A 17,477-nucleotide genomic window follows, 5' to 3' on the forward strand; every position below is an offset into this window, starting at 1 on the left:
GTTTTGCAGTGCGGTCACTGTTGCGATGTAGACTAAGCTTCTCAGCCAGCTTGCTCACAGCAAAATCCCACAATATCAATGAGCTCAGGAATATCCTTCCGATACATCTCTCACTGGTCTCCTTTAAAGACACTTTTTAAAATTTGCCTCTTTGATCAAGCTTTTGGTCAGGTGTCACACTTTGCTCTATAATGCCCCTGTGAAGCACCTTGGGATGTTTCATCACATTAAAGGCGCTATCTAACTACAAGTTGTTGTTGTTGTTGAGGTAAACGATCAAATAATCCCTTATGACGAAATTGGTTGAAGGATAAGTATTAGCCAGGTCACAGGAGAACTTCCCTGCTCATCTTTAAATACAGCAGTGGGATCTTTTACTGCCATCGACAGGGACAGCTGGGACCTCATTGCAAAGCTGCACCCGGACAACACAGCACTGCAGCATCATCCCAGGTGATGTGTTCAAGTCCCGGAGCCAATTCTATGAGATTGAGGGACAAGACAAACACTTACCCTCGAGCAGGTCCACAGTTGCTTGATACAGGCACCTAGTGAGAGTAAATTTTCCATTCCCTCACGGCAGAAAAGTCTGAGGGTGATCTCCCCACCCACAAAAACTTCACACATATTCGTAAATTAACCATTCAAGTTTTATATTATTTTAAATTAGACATAAATCAATAGCGAAACAGAACATCAAATATCAAAACAGAATGAAGTGCATACAAGCAAATTAACAAGTAAATCAAAAGTCAGTTGTCTTGATAACTAAGTAGATGATAGCACCGTGTATGAGGTACTGAATGGAGGTGTCCTGGGTACGATTCTTGATCCCAATCAGTTTGCTATCATGACCAACAGAAAGAGCCACTAGACCTGGTCTCAATACTCTTGGCAAGGGATTGAAGAAAGGAAGGCGGGTTCAAAGAGAATTGGGGGTGGGAAAGGGGGTGGGAAAGGGGTGGGCGGAGGTAGGGCTGAGGAAAGGAGAAAAAAACAACTGCCCAAAGTTCTCCACCAATCCCCCTCTATAATAACCCATTGCCACTACTGTACAGGCTCACAGAAAATGTCTTTTGACCAAGACAAGGGGAGGTTTCTGGTAACCACTGAACCTTGTCTCAAGATTCAAACCCGAGAAAGGCTATAGCACAGAAGGAAGCCATTTGGCCCTTTGTGTGTGTGCTGGCTCTCTCCAAGAGCAACTCGGCTAATCCCGCACCCTTGCTCTTTCCCTGTTGCCCCGAAACCTTTAACTCTTGAGGGGCCTATTTAATCCTCCTTCTGAAGGATCGATTGTGCCTGCCTCCCACATCCTGTTAAGCAGCTCATTTCAGATCCAAACCACTCACTGCCTAAAGGACATTTTACCTCATGTCGGCAATGTTCTTTTGCCAGCCACCTTAAGTCAATGCCTTCTGGCTCTTGCCTCCTCCTGCCAAGGGGACCAGTTTCCTGCCCACCTGCTCTGTCCAGACTCCTGATTTTGAACACTGCTGTCAAACCTCCTCTCAGCCTTCCCGACTCTGTGGCGAGTCCCCCCCAGACTCTCTCATGTCTAAAACTACCACCATCAGGAAGGGACTGGAAAGGGGAACAGGAAGTCAGATTGGAGGGGGGGGGGGGGGGGGGGGGGGGGGGGGGGGACAAAAAGCAGGATTAAAGATAAGAAAGTACTGCGTTACTGTGTACTCACCAGAGAAACAATTAGTGTGAAAAGCCAAGCGTAGATGAAGAAATAATCCCCACCAATTTTAATGATGTACAACAGGAGCGAGGTCACGGGGAGTAAAATACACTGGGTCACTGCAAATTTCTTCAAGGCATCCTTAAAAAAGAATCCCAAAGTCTGCAGAAATGAAACAACTCGTTACAAGCCAACATTACCACAATGAGCATTAGAATTATCTATTACATTTCACTGTAACAGAACTGGGTACATTATTGCCTACCCCATTGAAGAGTATTTCTCAGTATACAAAGTTTAAGGGAAAAGGGTAAGACACGTATACAGATGCAGCAATGTCCTCTCAGTCCTGTCCAGATCAGAGAGAGCTGTATTCGTTTCAGAATTCCATTCAATCCAACTTGTTGAAAACCTCTGGAGTGTGTGTTTTGGAAAGTTGAGGGGGGGGGGGGAAATCTGGATTTTAGCAAGAGATCAAATCTCAGATCAGATCATAACCACCCCAATCCCAACCATCCCCTTTAACCTCCGTATTGTGCATTTTTGTTCTCTGGAACTCACCGCCTGAAAGGGTGGCAAGGGCAGAAACTGTCACCACAGTAACAAAGTACTTGAAAATCCATGACCCGCAAGGCTACAGATCAGAAAGGTGGGATTAGGCTTTCCACCAATCAGCCAGATGGGCTGAATGGCCTCTGTCTGTGCTGTAAATTTTATCTGCTTTCTAAAAGGGTAATCAAGGCTAAGTATTAAAAAATATTTACCCTCAGAAAACTTACTGCCTGGGGCTTTTGGCAAAATCTTAACTGAAATTAATTTGATTTAGACGTTTTGTCAAAAATGCTGGCAATTAAACTTAAAGCTGCTTCTTAATATTTTTGCACAGCCAGTAGAAGCCAAAAGCTTAACATGTTGGTGGTGCTGTTTTTAACAGAAAGATTGATGTCATTTTGTTCCAAACTATTAACAGTCTTCCCAAATGCTGCTCCTGCATATTTACGTTACAGTACTTCGTACACGAGGAGGGCTTGTGGCGCAATGGGTAGCTTCCCTGTTTCTGAGTCAGAAATTCCAGGTTCGAGTTCTGCCCCAGGATCCGATGGCCAAGGAAAGTGCATTCGTAACACGGTCAAACAGGTAGAGTGGGTCAACCTGTAAATCCTCCCAACAAGCCAATGGTTGGTGGCAAGAGCGGGAGAGACTCCTGGTCAGCCACACTTTGCAGTGGCACCCCTCTATACAAGCCCCCTGGTGACAGACTAGTGACCTGTTCCAGGAATTACTAGCTATGGAAACAGACGAAAGTCTGCCTCGGTGATCCACGAGGTGCGGGAAGAGAATTGGAACTTAGTACATGCGAGCGAGCCAAACGGTCACAGCCAATCTGTGACTGTTAAACAGTGAGACTTCTATCGTAACCAATTTACGGGAAAGCACCTGAACTATTTCTCAAAATCCAGGCCGCAACGTAAAAGCCCACGCAGCACCAGAAAGGGATAGAATCAAGTTCCATACCCTACAACAATTTGTATTTTATTCCCCATTTGGCAAGCTTTTCCCACATGCCATCACAGTTGGATGCTCCCCCAAGAAGGCGACTGAGGGGGCCAGGAAGTGAAGTTTAGGAGACATGGTGGGCTATTTTTGCACAACTTCTGGATACACGGGAAAAGGAGACACGGGAAAAGGAGATATGAACAGAGATGCAGAGTAAATTAGCAAACTTAAAATAAAAATTATAATTAAAACATTTTGACGGCGGATTATTCAGTGTGTCACTAGGCCATGAAAACCAGCTGTGAAACATCACAGAACTGAAATGTCAACTCTTTTTGGGCGGCACAGTGGCACAATTGGTTAGCAATGCTGCCCTCAGCTTCAGGGACCCGGGTTCAATTCCGGTCTTGGGTCATTGTCTGTGTGGAGTTTGCACGTTCTTCCCGTGTCTGTGGGGTTTCTTCCGGATGTTATGGGAAATGTGTGGGGTTATGGGGATAGGACGAGGGGGGACCTGGGTAAGATGCTCTGTTAGAGAGTCGGTTCAGACTCGATGGGCTGAATGGCCTATTCCGCACTGTAGGGATTCTATTTCCCTCCCCAGACTTGCTGAATGTTTGCAGCATTCCCTATTTTTATTTCAGATTTCCAGCATCTGTTGTATTTTGCTTTGGGAAGGTAACAGTGTTCCTGGTTCAATCCCTGGTTATGTACTGAGTCAGCGATTGGTTAGAGCAGTGGTGGGGGCAGTGGAATTAACTTCAGTGGTCTCTGACCAGGGAGGGGGCGAAAAATCAATGGGGAGATTCCTCCCCTCACAGCGTGGATAGAAACAGGTTCAATATCAGTACACCAACGATGCATGGGCTGACACTCACTGGATTAAGCTTAAACAAAAAAATAGATCATGTTGGGTACCAGAAGGCTGTGGAAACATATTCTAGGTGAGTTCACCGTCTTTGAGAAAGAGCAATGGAGGGACAAAGGTTCAATCCCTCTTCTTAAAAAAAAAATCCTCACTTCCTCTTGAACAAAACCTAGACTGCAACAGTTACTGGGACAGGGGCAAATTTACTTTCTAAATGAACAATTTCAATTAACAATGGGCACACAACGCTGTGGTACAATAAAGCTTTCAGATATTTCAGCCCCAAGCTTTGGAGTTTTCTCCCCAAGTCTCCCCCCCTCCCTACCTCTCCTCTTTTAAGATGCTCCTTATATCAACCTCTTTGTCAAGGTTTTGGTCACCTGGTCTAGTACAGTATCTCTTTATGTGGCTCAAAGTCTTGATAACACTCTTGTGTCACTCCATGGCACAGTTCCCTCCATTAAAGGCACGATATTAATGCACGTTTTTGCTTTCATGGATTATCTTAATTTTTTTTCTGCTGGCCAGGGCAAACACGGGGTTAAAATTGCTTATGGTTAGCTGTCTCTGCATATATACATTACAGCTTTCCATAACATGTCAAAAGTGCTGAAATGCGGCGGTTTGCTTGCCAGCATGGATTACTGAGCGTCCATTCAGTTGCTTGTGATCATGAGATGGAATCAGAACTGTTTGGAAGATATCAAATCTGTCTTGCAGGGAGGAGTCAAGCCGTTCCATTCAATGACAGACATCCTCGGAGGTTGCTCACCTTACATGTTTCTCTGGCAGCTGTCGGTGTGTGAGCAAACACAATCCTCCGAATGGCTAACCATCTAAATGAATGCTAATGTCCTGCGCTCGAGGATATCGCCAGGAAGATTTGAAGCTATGTTCTTGGGCAGTGTTGCTTGAATAGAATAGCAGAGCCAATATGGAGCTACCATTGGATTCCACAGTCGTGTATAACCTTGGAGCAAACAGTTCATTTACCCCCCACAGGTTAGTTTCACATTCAGCATAAATGTGGAGGAGGCACCCTTGTTCTTTTTGTTACTGGCATGGATTAAGTTCGTACCTGTTGAAAGTAATTTATAGCAATGTTGGACCATTTGTCCGTTTATTATTCACTCACTTTGTCTGGTAGTTTATAGACTAAGCTTAGATTTGAAAGTTTATTCCTCCACCTTGAATGGCTCACCGATCACATAGCAGCATGTGAAATATTGCAGGAAGTTGCAGCACAGTGGCAAAGGTTATGTATTAAACCCCCAAGTCTTGTTACATGTACCAAGATATCTGGGCACATGTAGCATATGGGTGACACGGTGGCACAGTGGTTAGCACTGCTGCCTCACAGCGCCAGGGACCCGGGTTCGATTCCCGGCTTGGGTCACTGTCTGTGTGGAGTTTGCACGTTCTCCCCGAGTCTGCATGGGTTTCCTCCAGGTGCTCCGGTTTTCTCCCAGAGTCTGAAAGACGTGCTGGTTAGGGTGCACTGATCCGAACAGGCGCCGGACTGTGGCGACTAGGGGAATTTCACAGTAACTTCATTGCAGTGTTAATGTAAGCCTTATTTGTGACACTAATAAATAAACTGTATTTTAACTTTAAAATATCGAGCAGGTAAAAGCTCATCCTGGTTTGGAGCCGCTGTTACAAGAGTGACACAAAATCCCAAAGAAATATTGAAATTTAAAAACCTGTAACTTTTAGTTAGTGATTTATTTTTAAATATTTTTAATACAGGTTATGTTTTGGTCACCAATTATTTTTTGCACCCTGAAAGAAAGTTTGGAAACGACATACCTGTTGATTAAAACCGTGTTTCTCCTCAATGATGAAGGTGTTGTAGATGCTCCAGGGAAGGCCCGTGACTGCACTGAATAAGGTGGCGAGAAATAGGAATGCCAAGGATTGAGTTATCTGCAAACAGAAAGGAAAAACATAAAGGGAACTTTTAGTTTAAAAAAGAAGTACAAGTTGCATCACAATGATGATTCTAAGAAGTGGAAGTATTTTTAGTATGAAATACTGCACAATCTGTACGTTACTTCAGGAAGAATAACATCATTTCTACATCCTCCAAGACGACAGCTTTACAAAGCGAGAGTTCAGAATCGCAGATTAATTGCCGGACAAAATATATAAAAACCACAAACTTATTTCCAGAATTGCAGTCAGCATACGTGTGGATTTTTAAAAAGAAAATTCTTGCATGTAGTGGAGGGGAAAAGACTATTTTATGCTACAGGCACTTCTTCCATATGTTTTCACTGTATAATACAAACAATAAACTGGATTTCTCAGCAGGTCTGGCAGCATCTGTGAGGAGAGGAAAGAGCTGACGTTTCGAGTCCCGATGGCCCTGACAAAGGATCGTCTGGACTCGAAACGTCAGCTCTTTCCTGGCTGAGATTTTCCAGCGTTTTCTCTTTTGGTTTCAGATTCCAGCATCCGCAGTAATTTGCTTTTATTAATAAACTGGATCTGATTGCAGTAGGTCATCTCACCAGCATTCATTAGTCAGACTTTTTCCTGCCGCCTTCAGCTCAAATGTTTTGGAATTTGCTGGACATCTGGGCTTATAACAGCGCGCAAGGGCATAACAGTGTGACAAGGGCAATGTGGCATCTCGATCAACACTTAACCAATGAGATTTTAAGGGTTAAGAAAGAAGCAGGAAGACGGAAAGTGGGTAACGTAAAGTCAGAACAGGTGCAGAAAAAAGGACAAAGAACAAAGAAAATTACAGCACAGGAACAGGCCCTTCGGCCCTCCAAGCCGGCACCGACCATGCTGCCCGATGGATTAGACTGAGAGATAAAAAGACAAAAAAATTCAAAACGTGACAATTTTAAAGCCCCTCACAATTTATTAAACTGGCCAGTCTCATTCCTGAGTGTAAGTTGCTCACTCTCTGGGGTAGAGGTTGATTGCATTGCATTAACAATTATCACATGTACGTGTTAAAATCCAGCTCCAAGTTTATGTGGCGGCAACAAGTTAATGGGCAATTAATGTCAATTCTGCAAACTCTTATAAATAACAGGGAGGCTAAGGAGGCAATGCTGCTTGTGCAAAAAGCACACAGCAAAATGGTATAACAAGTTCTGGAGATTCGCAACTTGCAGCCAACTTCACTGAATGCGATCACACAAATTGCAATGAAGCAGATGACATGATAAATCTCTTTTAGTAGTGCTGGCCAGGACGGGGAGAATTCAACTGCTCATCTTCTAAGTGGTGCTGTCAGATCTTTCACGTCCACTTGTTAAACAAGTAGGGCTCCCGTTTAACATCCCATCCAATACATGGCATTGCCAACAGTGTGGGACTGCCAGAAGCACTGCACTGAAATATCAATCGTGGACGTTGAGGCTCTCAAGTTTCAGGAGCACAACAAGTTTCCGGTTCAGAGGTGGGAGTTCTACCATCCCCTGAGCAAAGATTCACACTAAGTTCAGTTCATTCTGGTGAACTTTTTTTAAAGTTAAAGTTTATTTATTAGTGTCACAAGTAAGGCTTACATTAACACTGCAATGAAGTTACTGTGAAATTCCCCTCGTCACCACACTCCGGCGCCTGTTTGGGTCAATGCACCCTAACCAGCACGTCTTTCAGACTGTGGGAGGAAACCGGAGCATCCAGAGAAAACCCCACACAGACACGGGGAGAACGTGCAAACTCTGCACAGACAGTGACCCAAGCCGCGAATCGAACCCGGGTCCCTGGCGCTGTGAGGCAGCAGTGCTAACCACTGCGCCACCGTGCCGCCCACCTAGTAAGGAATTTTAAGATTTCAGGCCTGAAAATAATTAAATGCAAGTTATCTGTATGCAATATTTAAGGACAAAAAGAAAATAATGTCAGTGTTCAAATCAGATTGCACAAACTAGATATAGAACACAGCTTTCATTTAAATTCATGATAATGGCTGGAATCATCACAAAGGATTGAAAACTGTTCATTTAAATCTCAAAGTGCTTACCTCATACTCAGGTCCTAGACCGAAACGTCCTATGGTGTGTCCAGATATTCTCCATAGAAAGGGAATTCCACCTAGCAAAAGGATAAGCTGCAAAGGTAGCAGAAGAATGACTTTAAATGATGGAATCCTTACAGCACAAAAGGAGGCCATTCGGCCCACCAAGCTTGCATCAACAACATTCCTACCCAGGCCCTATCCCCGTAACCCCAAGTATTTACCCTGCTAATCTCCCTGACACTAAAGCGCAATTTAGCACGGCCAATAAACCTAACCCACACATCTTTGGAGTGTGGGAGGAAACCGGAGCACCCGGAGGAAACCCATGCAGACACGGGGAGAACGCGCAGACTCCGCACAGTGACCCGAGGCCAGGATTGAATCCGGGTCCCTGGCGCTGTTAGACAGCAGTGCTAACTACTGTGCCACCGTTCTGCAAAAGCTATTATTGCTGGCAATGGCTTGGTAATAAACACTACTTTGGTATTACACTTGTAGCAAATGGGCGATAGTTACAAGTTCACTGTGCTCAGAGGTGGAGATTTGCAGTACGGTGTAACAGTCTCAAATTCAAAATGATTTGAAACAAAGCTACAGAGCTCTCCCAGGGATGTTAGTAAGAGCAGCACGCAACTGATCCAGAGTCCAGAAACTCCAAGATTCCATTTCCAGTCAGCATATAAAATTCACTAGCTTTCTATTCTGGATAAAGCCCAGGAGGATTTGCAGTGTCTTAATATTTGGCGTAAGGGAGGGTATATTCTTTGTCAAAATATAAATCTTAATTGTAAATTGCTGGCTTCAACTGGAGCAAGAGTAGAGATGCCACAACTGCACTCTGTATCAGTGTCCCTCGGCAAGAGAGTGAAAAATCGGCCAAGGTCCCCACTGCTGCTTCCTTTCAGGGCTGCTGCCAGAATTAGATACAAGTCGGGGATGGACAAGATCAGGTTGAGTTCAATTCTCTCCTCTCTGGGTTGAGTTTCATTGATGATCTCACTGTCTTGACCGAAGAATGATGAGCAAGGACAATATCTCTCAGCATGAGACAGCAGATTCAGGAGAAGATTAAAGATTATTAACATGTGTGGAAAAAAAACACCCTCCTTGGATCAAGTGAGTGAATTTGAATACTAATTTCCACTCGTGATCAATTTGCTTCAGTGAACGGGGCAGCTTGGCTTAACACAGGATTCAAACTAAATAAGCCACTCAACATGTACATAATACAGTTATATCCATCGGATAGCGATTCAACTATTGTTCCCAAAATAACTGAATATTGGAACAGAACGCAAACACTTCATATTCTGTTTTCAGTTTCAAATTTACTCCCTTGTTGTTTGTTAAATAGGTTCCAAAATCTCACACTCAAAATACAAGTTACTGTTCATTCAAAGACCGATATAACCACTGCAGACGTGAGAGACCATTCAAAGGGAGATGGGGTGGGGTGGTCACATTTATATAACGGTCTTTCACTACCTCAAGGACATCACAAAACGCTTCACGTTTCTCAATGTCATCTCAATAAAAAATAGACCTAATGTCCTTAAGTGATCAACCTCTTTCCTCAACTGTGACAACTGACGGTATTGCGCATGACAAGGTGGTTTCTATCGTCCTCTCAGTGGCACTTCTCCATCACATCTCTATATAGCAAAGAGTTCCACTAATTCATCCCTCAATTCTTCCTCCCCCTCCCCCACTGCACCATTTTCCATGGAATTTCCTATCAAATTTCAGAACTGTCCAACTTCAAAAAGACAAAGCTATCCGCATTGTATAGAATCATAGAATACCTACAGTGCAGGATGGCCACTTGGTCCATTGAGTCTGCACTGACAACAATCCCACCTCGGCCCTATCCCCGTAACCCCACATATTTACCCTGCTAATCTCCCTGACATTAAGGGAGAATTTAGCATGGCTAATCAACCTAACTCACACATCCTTGCAGGCAAACATTTTTTTTAAAATCACCGAACAAAGGCACAAGTTGCACATTTTCTGAACAAAATCATAGAATCCCTAAAGTGCAGAAGGAGGCCATTCGGCCCACTGAATTTGTTCCAACTCTTACCCAGGCTTTTTTTGCAACCCCACATATTTATTCCGCTAATCTCCCTAACCTATATACTTTGGGACAATAAGGGGCAATTTAGCATGGCCAATCAACCCAATCTACACATCTTTGGACTGTTGGAGGAAACTGGAGCACCCGAAGGAAACCCACGCAGACACAGGGAGAACGTGCAAACTCCACACAGGCACCCAAGGCCGGAATTAAACCCAAGTCCCTGGCACATGAGGCAGAAGTGCTATTTGTTTTAAATATTTTGTCTTTAGATAAACATGAGACTGGGAGGGAGGCAGAGAAGTATGCCTATCTGCAAGTGTTCTCTCTGCCCACTCACTCACTCACCTAGTCCCGCAGGAACATCTCTCTGACTGACAGTCAGTTAGGCATCCCACCACTGCAAATCCCAATCTATATGAGATGTATCCATACACATACCCAACCAAAACTGGTCTTTACCTTTACAATGCTTCTAACTCAATTCCCACTGCACCACAGGAAGGGAGAAAGCATTCTATTACATGAGAAAGAAGGACTTTGAGGATAGATGTGGAAAGTTAAGTTGGTTTTACTTAAACACTTGACAGCTACGATTGCTAAATATAAATATTTAACAGCACATTGGTACCTAATTCCTGGTTTAATTATCTAGTTTGAGATGTACTAATTCCCCTGCCTTTCCTGAGTTCCAGGAATAATGAACAGCGCTGGTGAGATTATCAAAACAAACGGTAAGTGTGAAGTCAAGAGACAATTGACATCAGAAAATTAAAACCTCACATGAAATAAATTACCTTTCACTTTATCATTGAAATCAGCCATTAAAATTTCCATTTATATATATGTATGTGTAGTAGTTTCAGGAATAGTAGCACTACTCACTGTTCCCTCAGTCTCGGAATAAAGACCAGACCAGAATCCAAAAGTACTTTTATCCAGTTGGTACAGCCGAGATTTCTCAAAAGTTTCAGAGTCCATGATCTTCCCCAGTTCTTCAGGCACCAGCGTGGTGTCTCTGTATGTCTTACGCTAAAGAGCAGGAGAAGAGACACACATGTTTGCAGCAGAAACATATTAAATCCCCATTCTGCCATCCAATTCCCTCGCTTTCTCTCTCTGACTTATAATGACAGAGTTCCTGCTTCACTAAAAGTGGTCGTTCATAAGTTTGGATGCTGAGCATGAACAGGCTCAACAAGCACCGAAACACCAAGCCCAACCCAGCAGGGGGTCGTTTGACAGTAACCAAGAGCAGAAACCCTGACTATTCCCTCCTTCGTTCACCCAGCCATGCAGTAGACAACTGTACATAGATTCATGGATGCTTATAGCACGGTAAGAAGTCTCACAACACCAGGTTGAAGTCCAGCAGATTTATTTGGGATCACGAGCTTTCGGAGAGCTGCTCCTTCATCAGAAGCACTGCTGCCTCACAGCGCCAGGGACCCGGGTTCAATTCCAGCCTTGGGTCACTGTCTGTGTGGAGTTTGCACATTCTCCCCGTGGCTGCGTGGGTTTCCTCCGGATGCTCCGGTTTCCTCCCACACTCCAAAGATGTGCGGGTTAGGTGGATTGGCCATGCTAAATTGCCCCTTAGTGTCAGGGGAACTAGCAGGGTAAATAGACGGAGTTAAGGGGATAGGGCCTGGGTGGGTTTGCGGTCGGTGCAGACTCGATGGGCCATTCTGATGAAGGAGCAGCGCTCCGAAAGCTCGTGATTCCAAACAAACCAGTTGGGCTTTAACATGGTGTTGGGAGACTTCTTAGTGTACCCACCCCAGTCCAACGCCGGCAACTCCACATCATGTTTATAGCAGGGAAGGTGGCCATTCGGCCAATCCCATCCATGTCAGTCAACAAAGATCTGACTACGCCAATGCCATTTTCCAGTGCTTGGCCCATAACCCTGGAGGTTATGACAGTGCAATGAGTGTACCTTGGCTCAGATCAGTTAACACACAGTCCCGTGGAAGTAGAATCCTTCTTGTTTTGCGCTGACTCAGGGCCGCAACAATCGAGGTAACCATTTACTGAACATTGGCAAAGACATTTTGAAATTGAGCTAAACACATCAAATGCTTTACACTTGGTTTTTTCTCCTCCCACTTGGGAAATCCTGAGTAAATGTAAAGTGCCCTTAACCCTCAAAGATTGAAGTTAGTTAACTCTCGTAATCAATTTAAAAAGTCACAGTTAGAAATTAATCTGATCAGAGGTACCCTACTTCAGAGTCCATATGACACAAGAAGTCTCCCCACCCCTCCATCCCCATCATCACCCCCACCACAACTACAATTCCATTATCAATGGCACATTTTCCCATTGCATCACTAACTGCAGATGACATGTGCCAGATATTGGACTGTTGATTTAGAATCATAGAATTCCTACAGTGCTGAAGGAGGCTATTCAGCCCATCAAGCCCGCGCTGACCACAATCCCACTCAGGCCCTATCCCCGTAACCCCATCTATTTACCCTGCTAGTCCCCCTGACATTAAGGGGAAATTTAGCATGGCCAATCCACCTAATCCGCACATCTTTCAGACTGTGGGAGGAAACCAGAGCACCTGGAGGAAACCCACGCAGACACGGGGAGAACATGCAAACTCCGCACAGACAGTGACCCAAGCCGGGAATCGAACCCCGAGTCCCTGACGCTGTGAGGCAGCAGTGCTAACCACTGTGCCACCGTGTTGCCCTCGTAAAGTTTCCTGTAGGTACTCAACACAATTGTCTTAATTTCCAAAACAGAATTATGGAATTCAGCACAAAACTACAAAGTATCATAACCCATTGTGGTGTTTTTAAACAAAAGATGTCATTAAGAGCACACGGCAAACCTCAGTGATCCCAAACCTGACAAACATTCATGTAGGACATACAAGGACACGAAGTGGGTATAGAAAACAGGAAGGGGAAATGTGATATTTAATAATTGAACAGTTTAGCATCGGGAGGAAGGAGGTATTAATGGTTTTAATGGGCTTCAAAGTGGATAAATCCCCAGGCCCAGACGAGATGTATCCCGGGCTGACGTGTGAAGCAAAGGAGAAAAATTGCAGGGGCTCTGACACTAATTTCCAAATCCTGTCTGGCCACAGGAGATATCCCAGAGGACCAGAGGGAAGCTCATGTAGTACTATTATTCAAGAAAAGAAAGTAGGGGGGAAAAAAACAGGAAATGACAGGCCAGTGAGTCCAACTTCAGCAGTAGGGAAACTATAGGAAAAAATTCTGAGGGACTGAATTAATTTCCAGTTGGGGAGGCAAGGATTAATCAAGGATAGTCAGCGTGGCTTTCTCAAGGGGAAATCATGTATTACAAATTTGATTGAATTTTTCGAGGCGGCGACTGGGTGTGTAGAAAAGGGCAGCGCAGCTGATGTAGTCTATATGGGCTTCGGTAGACTTTTGACAAGATCCTGCATGGAAGGCTGATCAAGAAGGTAACAGCCCATGGGATCCCAGGCAATTTGGCAAATAGGATCCAAAATTGGCTTAGTGCAGGAAGCAAAGGGTGTTGGTTAAAGGTTGTTTTTGTTTCCAGAAGCCTGTGTCCAGTGGTGTGCCACAGGGATCAGTGCTGGATCCCTTGCTGTTTGTAGTGTTAGTCATTAATGATCTAGATGTGAAGGTGTGGGGTATGATCAGTAAGTTCGCAGATGACATTAAAATTGGTGGTGTGGTAAATTGCAAAAGGGAAAGTCTTAGATTACAGGAGGGTATAGACAGGCTGATCAGATGGGCAGAACAGTGGAATTTAACCCTGAAAAGTGTGAGGTGACGCATTTTGGGAGGACTAATAAGGCAAGGGAATACACAATGAATGGTAGGGTGCTCAAAGTACAGGGGATCAGTGGGACTTTGGGATGCCTGTCCTTAGATCCCTGAAGGCAGCAGGACAGATAGATAAGGTGGTTAAGAAGGCATATGGGAGGCCGAGGCATAGGATCTAAGATCAGGGAGGTTATGATGCAGCTGGATAAAATGCTCATTAGGCCACAGCTGGAGTACTGTGTGCAGTTCTGATCATCGCACTGTAGGATGGATGTGATTGCACTGGAAAGGGTGCAGAGGAGATTCACCAGGATGTTTCCTGGGCTGGAGCGTTTCAGCTATGAAGAGAGGCTGGATAGGCTGGGGTTGTTTTCGTTGGAACAAAGAAGGGAGACCTGATTGAGGTGTACAAAATTGTGAGGGACACAGATAGGGTCGATAGGAAGAAACCTTTCCCCTTAGTTGAGGGTTAGTTAAGGGGCAGAAGATTTAGAGAGGACTGAGGAAATACGTCATCACCCAGAGGGTGGTGGGAATCTGGAACTCATTGCCTGAAAGGGTAGTAGAGATGAGAACCCTCGCAACATTTGAGAAATATTTAAATGAGTATTTGAAACACTGTAGCGTACAAGGCTACGGACCAAGTGCTGGAAAATGCAATGAGAATAGATAGGTGCTCGATAGCCAGCACAGACACGATTGGACAAAGGGCCTCTTTCTGTGCTGTAAAACTATGACTGGGGGACACAGGTTTGTGGTTTCGGGCAGGAGATGTGGGGGGAAAAGGTGAGGAAGAACCTTTCTTACACAGCGAGTGGAATAGGGGTAGCACAGTGGCTAGCACTGCTGCCTCACAGCACCAGGGACCCGGGTTCAATTCTGGCCTCGGGTCACTATCTGTGTGGAATTTGCACATTCTCACCGTGTCTGCGTGGGTTTCCTCTGGTGGATGGGTGTTTGAGTGAATGCTCTGGTTTCCTCCCACAGTCCAAAGATGTGCAGGTTAGGTTGATTGGCATGCTATAAATTGACCTTAGTGACAGGGGGACTAGCAGGGTAAATATGTAGGGTTACGGGAATAGGGCCTGGGAGGGGATTGTGGTTGGTGTGGACTCGAGGGGCCAAACGGCCTCTTTCTGCACTATAGGGATTCTATGATTCTTCTGTGGTAATGAGCCTAAACTCATTGCCTTTGAGGATGGTGGAAGCAGAGATGATCAAGCATTTCAAAAGGATTAGATATCGCTTTTGGGGCTAAAGGGATCAGGAATATGGGGGGTGGGGGGGTGGAGGCAGCATCAGGATATTGAATTTGATGATCAGCCATGATCAAAATGAATGGCGGAGCAGGCTCGAAGGGCTGAATGGCCTCCTCCTGCTTCTAGTTTCTATGAAATTGGATGGGCACTTGAAGGAAACTTGCTTGCTAAAAGGATGGAACAGATGAATGGGACTGACTGGATCGCTTGACAGCGAGCGGTCATGGATTCAATGGACCAAATGGCCTCTCTCTATACCATGATAACTCTCTGATCACACACAGTATATTACTTTTAAGCCCTCCCCCCACCACCCCAACCTTTGGTATTTTCCGATCACACAGCAGTGGAATGTTCAATTTGTCACTGGAGAGAAAATGTATGCAGTTTAAGCAATCATGTTTAAACTTAAACCATTGGGAAAGGAGTCGAGTGTGTGTGAGAGAGGAGAGAGAGGGGGGGGGGGGGGGGGCAAAGACCACTCTCTCACTATCTGGCTCATTCAAAAGCTGTCCATCTAGTCAAAAGGCAGGGATTTAAATTTCAAACTGAAGGAGTTCAATTCTTTTTTTAAAAAAGGAAACCTTGTAACCAAGTCTTTGCACATCTAATAGCAGAAGGGCAAATTAAAGTTTATTTATTAGTCACAAGTAGGCTTACATTCACACTGCAATGAAGGTACAGTGAAAATACCCTAGTCACCACACTATACTCCGGCACCTGTTCGGGTACACTGAGGGAGAATTTAGCATGGCCGATGCACCTAACCTGCATACCTCTGGATTGTGGGAGGAAACCGGAACACCGGGAGGAAACCCACACAGACACGGGGAGAATGTGCAAATTCTGCACAGACAGTGACCCAAGGCCGGGAATCGAACCCAAGTCCCTGGCGCTGTGAGGCAGCAGTGCTAACCACTGTGCCACCATGCCAGCCCACGTACAAAAACGTACAACAGGGTGCCAAAATTGATTTGGTACGGTGATGTTAAAATTGCAGGTCAGGGTTGCTGCACTGTTGCATTGTATCAGAGTGCCTGACACATTGTATCAGAGTGCCTGACACATTGTAGCAGAGTGCCTGACACATTGTATCACTGAGGGGGGAATTGTTTCCATTTAAAACAGGGCTTGCAGACAATTCACTCAGATCCTCCAAGGTGGGGATTATTCTTCTTTTTGGGTCTCACTCCCCTTCCCCATTTCTCCAGTAATGGGGAGGGGTGGGGGTGAGGTGGTTAATGTGACTCCCACTTACCTGTCTGTGGGCCAGGTAGGCCTCCCACACATACACGGCCCAGGAAAAGAGCAGCACCGAGTAAAAGATTTGGTTTTCGATGCTTAACTCTGCAATGAAGCGAATCATGATTTCCCCCCTGCCACTTCCGACTGTCACTAGCACCGGAAAACCGTTTACTTTTCTTTCAAACCCCCCCCCCCTTTGACAGGCACTCGGCCCGAACTAGAGATAATAAAAGTCAGTTTCTACAGAAACAGCTCTCTGCTTTCCCTCTGCTTTCCTTTACTCGCTGCTTTCGCCCCTTTTTCGATTGGATCTTTATAGTTTTCTCTCTGCTCCTCAATCACTGAACCAACCCTTGCTGCCGGCTGTGTTACAGTTAAAGGGGTCCGGGCGGACAGGAAGTTGGTGCGCTGGGGAATGTTGTTCCGTCGCACAGGCAGAATTTGTCCTTGTCCACAGAAGCACAGTGGGGGTTCCCTTAAAGTCACCAAACCAAACTAAATTAAACTAAACCAAACCAAACTAAATTAAACTAAACCAAACCAAACTAAACTAAACTAAACCACCAAATTAAACCAAACTAAATTAAACTAAACCAAACTAAATTAAACTAAACCAAACCAAACTAAACTAAACTAAACCACCAAATTAAACCAAACTAAATTAAACTAAACCAAACTAAATTAAACTAAACCAAACCAAACTAAACTAAACTAAACAACCAAACTAAACCAAACTAAACTAAACAAAGTGCCACCTCCTCACAACTGATAGAAATCATAAATCATAAAGAAACTTAACAAATTAAATAATACCAACAAAAAACAGAAAAGCTGGAAAATCTCAGCAGGTCACAGCACGATGGCACAGCGGTTAGCACTGCTGCCTCACAGCACCAGGGACCCAGGTTTGATTCCTGGCTTGGGTTACTGACTATGTGCATGTTCTCCCCGTGTCTGCATGGGTTTCCTCCGGGTGCTCCGGTTTCCTCCCCCGAAGTTAAAAGTTTATTTATTAGTCACAAGGAAGGCTTACATTAACTCTGCAACGAAGGTACTGTGAAATTCCCCTAGTCG

At 44.7% G+C, this 17,477-nt stretch overlaps 1 protein-coding gene across 1 annotated transcript in view; it reads right to left on the reverse strand.

The window, feature by feature from the left end:
* The window catches only part of zmpste24 (zinc metallopeptidase, STE24 homolog), a 32,794-nt gene extending 16,021 nt beyond the window's left edge, over nucleotides 1-16,773 (reverse strand). Inside the window, exons 1-5 of the mRNA XM_078238148.1 lie at nucleotides 16,417-16,773; nucleotides 11,003-11,149; nucleotides 8,044-8,130; nucleotides 5,862-5,978; nucleotides 1,697-1,849 (exon numbers count right to left, since the gene is read on the reverse strand). Of these exons, the coding sequence (XP_078094274.1) occupies nucleotides 1,697-1,849; nucleotides 5,862-5,978; nucleotides 8,044-8,130; nucleotides 11,003-11,149; nucleotides 16,417-16,524 (612 nt within the window). The 5' untranslated portion in view covers nucleotides 16,525-16,773. The remainder of the gene's footprint in view (nucleotides 1-1,696; nucleotides 1,850-5,861; nucleotides 5,979-8,043; nucleotides 8,131-11,002; nucleotides 11,150-16,416) is intronic.
* Nucleotides 16,774-17,477: the final 704 nt, after the last annotated feature.

This window comes from Mustelus asterias, chromosome 21 (assembly GCF_964213995.1).
Source record: "Mustelus asterias chromosome 21, sMusAst1.hap1.1, whole genome shotgun sequence".
Classification (NCBI taxonomy): Eukaryota; Metazoa; Chordata; class Chondrichthyes; order Carcharhiniformes; family Triakidae; genus Mustelus; species Mustelus asterias.